The sequence below is a fragment of the Phlebotomus papatasi genome, chromosome 1, assembly GCF_024763615.1.
Source record: "Phlebotomus papatasi isolate M1 chromosome 1, Ppap_2.1, whole genome shotgun sequence".
Classification (NCBI taxonomy): Eukaryota; Metazoa; Arthropoda; class Insecta; order Diptera; family Psychodidae; genus Phlebotomus; species Phlebotomus papatasi.
In genome coordinates, this window is record NC_077222.1 from 93,750,980 (window position 1) to 93,758,438 (window position 7,459).

General features: G+C 35.8%; 2 protein-coding genes across 2 annotated transcripts; one reads left to right on the forward strand and one right to left on the reverse strand.

Moving 5' to 3' along the window:
- Positions 1–4,001: 4,001 nt before the first annotated feature.
- LOC129809788 (putative nuclease HARBI1) lies at positions 4,002–5,485 on the forward strand. Its single transcript, XM_055859878.1, has 2 exons — positions 4,002–4,339; positions 4,396–5,485. The coding sequence occupies exons 1-2, from the start codon at positions 4,284–4,286 to the stop codon at positions 5,435–5,437; spliced, it is 1,098 nt and encodes a 365-aa protein (XP_055715853.1). The 5' UTR covers positions 4,002–4,283; the 3' UTR covers positions 5,438–5,485.
- A 701-nt stretch (positions 5,486–6,186) lies between these two features.
- On the reverse strand, positions 6,187–6,984 carry LOC129809792 (uncharacterized). Its single transcript, XM_055859884.1, has 2 exons — positions 6,918–6,984; positions 6,187–6,836 (listed from the first exon to the last, which is right to left on the reverse strand). Exons 1-2 carry the CDS (start codon positions 6,943–6,945, stop codon positions 6,187–6,189), a joined length of 678 nt encoding a protein of 225 aa, XP_055715859.1. The 5' UTR covers positions 6,946–6,984.
- Positions 6,985–7,459: the final 475 nt, after the last annotated feature.

Here is a 7,459-nt window from a genome sequence, read left to right on the forward strand (position 1 = left end):
ACTTTTTATAATTTACACAGGGTACAATTTCGCTATCAATCTTTATGAATTTCCTAAAAAATACATGTAATACATTTTTTAGTGTTTAATTTTTAATTTTCCCCTTTTCTAATAAAAAAATGTTGAGTATCCTACCCACCACGGTCACTCATTTGACTGAACGCTCTAGCAAAGACGACCAAAAATAGTCGGTAGGTTTACTGTTAATCCTTTCAGAGACTCTGATCCCTTGATTCTTTGCTTATATCTCTAAGATTGTCACAAAATATTTACTAACTACTTCAAATAAAATTACGCAGGCAAAACTTGAAATTTTATCTCGAGATTACTTCCTGAATTTCCACAAGATTTCCTCAGTTGCATCAACTGTTGTCGTATCTGTATTTGGTGCAAGGGATGCAAGCAACGATACACATGTCGCCTCTTGCGTGAAGTGCTTAAACAAAAGAAGTGCAGGTACGACAACGATCGATGCAACCGACGATATATTTAAGTCTTGGTTCGATGTCCAGAACGGTGATCCCGTAGAAAGTTTTCTAAGTTTTTCATGCTTTCTCTGTTTAATTTCATTTAGAATAATAGAGCCTTTATCACAATTTACGATTATAATGAGAACTTTGTAATGTCTGTGATTTTTCTTGAATTAGAAAATTTTATCGATCAATATTTCGTTTAAATGTGTTTTATGGCATTGTTCGACAACGTTAAACAATTGAAAATTGTCGAAAGTCGATCGACTTTGACAAATTGTCGACTGACTCTGATCGATTGTCGATCGATTTTGACAGTGTAGATCGATTTTAAAAGATTATTGATCGATATTATAGTAGCATTTTGACTGACTTTTATAGAATGTAGATCGATCAATAATTTGATAGAATATTGATATAATGTCGAACAATATTCTGACAGACTGAGATATTGTCGTTTGGATCAGTAACTGTGCTAACTGTTAACTAATTTGTTGAAAACGCCACATAGCAATGTGTCGGTTACCTTAAAGGGAGTTGTTGTTCAAGACGACGATATGTTGATCGATATTCTAACAGAATATCGATCGGCTCTAATAGAATATTAATCTATATTCTGATAAATGTATGATGTAATGTCGATCGATACCCGTAAAGAAATTCATTTCAGTTCTTTTTCATTAGAATTGATCGATATTTTTATATATTTTTTGATTGATCGACTTTGCCAGAATATCAATCGACATTCAGATAGAATATCGATAGAATCTTACAGAATATAAATCGTTTCTTGCATAATATGTATAAACTCATAGGGTAAAGTAATATAATTTGGAATTAGTGTTACAAGTTGGACAATTCGCCTGTACAAGTTGGACATGGCTTTTTTTTGATAAATACTGTACAAAATTTGTTTTTAATCACAAGGAACCAAATTAAAAAACTAAAGCATTAAAGATATACAAATAAAAATGAAGTACTAAATTTATCAAGAAAAAAGCCCTATCCAACTTGTACCATTATTGTCCAACTTGTACCACTTTACCCTATTCTAATAGACTTCAGATAAAATGTCGATCAGTAAATATTACGAGATTAGTTTCAGCTCCATTTGATTAAAATTGACCAGGAAATTAATATTTATTACGTTCCTCAACTTACGTGTAAATAAATCCGTACAATATGTAGGAATAATCTACTTAAACACCAATGACCGCCACACGCATCGATGGTGTATAATTTAAGCAAAGAAGTATCGTGAATTGAAAGGAGTTGGAAATTTTTATTGCATTTCATTGCACTTCACTTGAGAAGATAACACAATTGTTGTTTTCTTTTGCCATCCCCATTGCTATAAAATTCCACAACTCACTGCACTTGAGAAATCCCGACACTAAATGCTCGGGCTCCACCTCATCTTGCATCCTTTTATTGGATGCTCTTGTGCGAGCAAATCACCTTTTGTCTGCCCCATTAAAACCAATATTTTCCTCCATTGATCCACATTCATTGAAACGTCCGAAAAAAAGGTGCTCCTGGAGTTGACAATTAAATCAAATAATTTTGAGTTTAATGGATATGTAAACACTTGTCAATGGTAATTTTTATGGACATTTCATCACTCATGTATATCAGCGCAGCAAAGAGATGCAAATTCACGGTTTTTTTCTTGTTGCTACAATGCAAGTGCCCTGTCCAGACCCCGATCGAGCCTCTCAAGATGATCACAAGAGAGATTTTTGCATTTTAATGGTGCATAAAAGAAATTTTCCACGATACAAAACCAAAAGTGTCGACAATTTTGACCTTCTCACTCACAATCTTGCAACATTGACTGGGTTAAGGCAGAAAAAAAGGCATCCCATTTCGCATATTAAGTTTGCAAAAAGATGAAGGAATCTTGCGAAGAGAGCGACCCATCAATTATACAATGCAAAAGAAGTGCGCTGGAGATTGAGATGTGAGTGAGATGTTGAGGAGAAAATTGAGACAAGAGAGGTGCAGTCAGATATTTAGTATCCAGATAAAGGAAACGACAGATAAGCCTCAGATAAATTTTGTATAAATAAAATATTTAAAGATATTTTTATGAACAAGCAAATGATCATGTAAGATCGTTAACGATCGTGTTCTAAGAGATGATCTTTATAGTTTTATTTTATTGAGATCATTCAGCAAGGATTATTGCACTGAAGATAAGCTTAAATATAACACTCTATAAAAATAACATCTTCAAGTGGAATTCGCCATCAATGCAGAATCAGGTAGTTAATCTTAACTTAAGAGATACCTTTTTAGGTAATCAGCTTCTTTCCAACTTGCGAGAAATTCCTCTGTTGGAGTAGAACTAAGTTCTTAGTACAATTAATGAGCTCCTCAGTTCATAATTCTATCAAAGTTGAATGGACAAGCGGATGCGTCATTGAGGGTGGATATGGAGAATTTCCCGACTGATTTATATGATGAAAGTGTATAAAATTGTTTAGAGTCTCAAGTGACTTACAGCCAGTGTCTCTTTGAAGATGTTCCGACTTATTGTGAGCTCAAGAGACACTGTGAAACATCCCGCATGAGTTTTGTGGTGAGATCAAGAGAGAAAATGCGGCGCCTTCGTACATCGATAATAAAACTTCCTTGGCCTTTTTCTCCCAGCAAATGCAAAAAAAATGGAATAACATTTTAGCGAGTGAATTATAAAGAAAATAGGATTATGTGGCAAAGAATGTACACAGATCACTTTGGTGGAATCTTCATCATCGAGATCATGGAGGACACAGAGGATGGAGCGAAGGGATATTCAAGAAGTCTCAGTAAAACACCCACTTTGTGCCATGAGATTATGTTTGCCAGAGTCCCTTACATTCCAGAGGGAGGGTATCTTGTACTTGGGTATATTAAAAAATATATATTGTGAAACATTGTCCATGAACGAAGTACTTTTATGATATGCATTTTATTTTTATTGCTGGAACTCAAAGAAATCCCTCGCTTTTGTAATACTTCTTAATATTAAATCGTTCATTTGATATTACAGGGGCACAACCCAAACGGCAATTTTGAGGAAGATTACTATTGGATGTATGTATTCTGGATCCAAAAATGGGTCTTGTGACGGTCGTCAGAGCGTCGAATGACGGAAAGTGGGGAATAATATGACGGTTATTGCGAAAGTCACTTGGCGTCGTAATAACTCTGAGATTACTCGCCAACGACTTAAAAATGACGCGCCAAAATGGACTCTTCCAGTGACTTCCAGTGTCCCTATAAATAATCTTCCCCTCTCTGGGTATGTCTAAGGGGAAATTTCACTTGTCAAATGGCAAATAGAATTACTCAGTGATGTGAATTCGCAAAGTAGTTGGCAATTTCGCGTGTTTTCTCAATAATATTATAGTGTAACATTAGGAGGAACAGCTCCTCCAGTAGAGAAATGTGTTGTGATTTAGAAAACGACAGTGCCGACAAAAATTAAGCAAAAATTAGGCAGTGTTTTGGTTGATAAATACCCGGACAATTTTTATGGAAAATTAACAGAGCTATGCAACTTTACAGATCTCGTCTATTAGTCTATTAACTTAAGAGATTTGCGATGCAACTTTATGAACAAGATGTCAAATCTCGTAATTTTATTGACAGGGTCTATTAAGAACGAGATCTTATATGAACGAGATTTGCGATGCAACCCTGAGTGGTGAATTTTATAAAATATGAATTCTAACCTCAAAACGTCTCATAACTACTGGACAGTTTCAGAGGTACCACAAAGTACGAGATTTTGTGCATTGAAGTGCGTTTCGAGAGAAAAATATAAGAATGGACTTCCTGTTATTGGTTTTTTTGTACCTAAGGTTGAGGAGGCGGCACAGAGGGTAAGGAAAAATCTCTATAAACTGTAGAATTCTGATTAAAGAAAAACTCATTTCAGGACGAATCGTCGCTTGGAAATGCGATATTTAAGAGATTCACTGGATCCCTTCGATACCGATGAATTTTTATTTCGAAGGCGATATAGAATGCCACAACATTTGGCTATCCAGTTAATAAATGAGATAAAAGACTACGACACCGCAGGAGTATATAGCTGGATACCACTGCATCTGAAGGTACTCACTACTCTGAATTTTTTGGCCACTGGATCATATCAGAGGGGGATTGGAGATCATTTCCACATAATGGTTGCCCAGTCCACGGTCAGCAGGTGCATTTCCTATATATGCCAGAAAATCACTAATCATTTACGGAATAAATATATATGTTTTCCACAAAATGATTCGGAAAAACTTCAGGCAAGAAGAGGTTTCCAGGAAAAATTTGGTATACAGAATACTCTAGGAGCTATAGACTGTACTCATGTATACATTATAGCTCCTCCAGATTCATACAGACACTTGCGTACAGATTACAGGAATAGGAAAAGAGCGTACAGCTTAAATATTGAGGCGGTGTGCAACAGTGACCTTATTTTCACATACATAAACCCCAGATTTCCCGGATCCACACATGATTCTGCCATTTGGGCAGTAACTCCGTTGAGGAATGTCATGAGGAATGGCTACACACATGGTGAAAACGATTGGCTTATTGGAGACTCCGGCTATCCTAATGAACCATGGTTAATGACGCCGTATCCCAATACTGTGGAAGAACGTCATAAGATGCTTTACAATCGCATTCATAAAAGGACGAGGAATGTTATAGAAAGAGCGTTTGGTGTTTTAAAATCTGTCTTTAGATGTGTCTTTAAGCACAGGGTTCTTCATTACGATCCAATCAGGGCAGCATACATTGCAACAACATGTTTTACTTTGCACAATTTCCTAAGGATTAATAATATAGAATTTGATTACGATGATCAGGAAATAGATAGTGATGAAGATGACGAAGAATACGGTGTCGTTAGGCCGCACTCAGATTTACTTAGAGAGGGGCGGCGAATTAGGGATGAATATGCTTTGTCTCTTCTTTGAAATTAATAAATAATAAAAATGTTTAATTATAAAAATAATATTGTTTATTGTTTTTTTTGTGATTAGGCATCAACCACTATTTACCATCAAAGTATTTTTCAATATAACACAGAAGATATAGAGAGAATCTTGGTTACAAGAAGAGTTTTCCTGAGGTTGGTTGGTCTTGATGACTGTGTGATACAGAGCAGAAGGTGCGTGAAGCGAGACCAGCAGAAATCCAGGATCTGAGTAAAGATATAGATATGGCTTCATGAGTAGAGATGAGGAGTTCTGAAGGCAGAGGAAATAAAGTAGTGCTCCTATATTCATTAAGTCAATGAGTAGAGCTGTAGGCTTTCAGATTACTTTATAAGTTGTCTCCATCTAAACATCTACTTTTGTCTAGCATCAAGCAGTCGACCGCACAACTCTGAGTCGAATCACGATTCTTTCCGCCAAAGAATTGACATCAACTCTTTGGCTCTTACCAACTAATCTACAAGATCACCATCTGACAACTAATAACTTCTGAATTCACAGTCTTTGGTTTATAATATTGTAATTTATTAATTTCTTGTTCACTTCTTAAACTGCATAGAATTGTTGATTCTGTTTCTTTATGATAAAAAATTCAATAGATAATCTTTTAGCTTTTTCATTTTGATATAAATCCAGAGATTTTAGGAACTGATAGTTTAAGAATCTCACCCGTTTATTGTTGTATTTCCAGGAGCTTTAAAATTTTACGGGAATGAATTAATACCCATTTATTTCTTTGTAATGTTTTCGGCGAGAGTTTTCATCGCATTTGCCAACGTCCCAATATTTGCCACAAAATTTTGTAGATTTCTTGAATTTTCCTCGTCTGTCTCCTGCTTTTTTTCCATCAATCTAAGAATTTTAGTTATTTCGTCGTCGCGAGTGTCTGTTTTTTTAGCTCTTTTGTTACCGCGTAGTCCAGAAGAATCTCTGGCCAAAGTTTCTGAAGAAGAACAAGATGACTCTTCAACTCCTGACGATGAATCGCCCATATTATCCATTGAGTCATCCAATCCACTTAGTGGCACTGGATTTCCGGTAACTGAAGCTTTTGTCCAGATTTTGATGGCTCGTTCTTCGAAGCGTGACATTTTTCCTTTAGATGGGCCTCCTCCAGTTTCATTGGAGTCATTGTAAAGGGTTCTTCTCTTACTGGACAAATTATAATGCCAGTTCCGGAAGTTTATTTGCCAATCTTCCGATGATCTGGATGGCCCAGAACAACATTCATTCAAGAGGCTTGTTACCTCAACCCACAGATTTTGGTACCGCGGGTGCATGTTGTCCACAACCTGGGGATTTTGCTCTGCAAAAGTAACAAATATTTCACGTTGATCTTGGGAAGTCCGCGGCCCCCTTTTCTTTGTAGACGCTTCATCTTTAAAAGAGAATCATCTTATAAATTCTAACCTCACTTTAAGAATTATAGTTCCTTGCTCTCGAAATCGTTACCACTCACCAGAAAATTCATCATTTGCACCTTCCATTATCAATAGTTTTCTCTAAATCGAGGCTTTTTAACAGGAATATTAGATCTCTTTCGGTTTGTCTTTTTTATTCTCTTTTGTTTTTCAAGGAAAATTGCTCGAGAAACATCAAGCGGCAATTGCACAAAACACAGCTTGCATGCCAGTCTCGTTCAAATAAACTCACCACATAGACCGTAATCTTGCATACCAAATTCTTATAATAAAATATTTGACATCTTATCTTATAAGATACGAAAATAAAGTTGCATCGCTCTGTAAATTTCGTTGTTCAGGTGTTTGCTCCTGTCTCAGGAGTATTGTGTGATAAAAATCTTGTGTCTAAAAGTCCTATTTAGTGAAAATTTTAAAAGATTTTTGTGTGTTGTTGCCATCCAGCTGGAACATTTTCGACATGTCGGGCGGCTCATTCAGCAATAGTCGAACGGCAAAAATATTCGCAAATGTGAGTAGTGAAACAGGAAAAAAATAGAGAAATTTACATAGAACTTAGCAAAAAACAATAAAATATGTG

What these genes read in the sequence shown, in the direction of transcription:
- LOC129809788 (XM_055859878.1), top strand. Translation starts at nt 4,284, where the DNA reads ATGGACTTCCTGTTATTGGTTTTTTTGTACCTAAGGTTGAGGAGGCGG. An exon ending in TTGAGGAGGCGGCACAGAGG is followed by an intron (nt 4,340 to 4,395) that starts GTAAGGAAAAAT and finishes AACTCATTTCAG; the next exon opens with GACGAATCGTCGCTTGGAAA.
- LOC129809792 (XM_055859884.1), bottom strand. Translation starts at nt 6,945, where the DNA reads ATGGAAGGTGCAAATGATGAATTTTCTG. An exon ending in TGCAAATGATGAATTTTCTG is followed by an intron (nt 6,837 to 6,917) that starts GTGAGTGGTAAC and finishes TCTCTTTTAAAG; the next exon opens with ATGAAGCGTCTACAAAGAAA.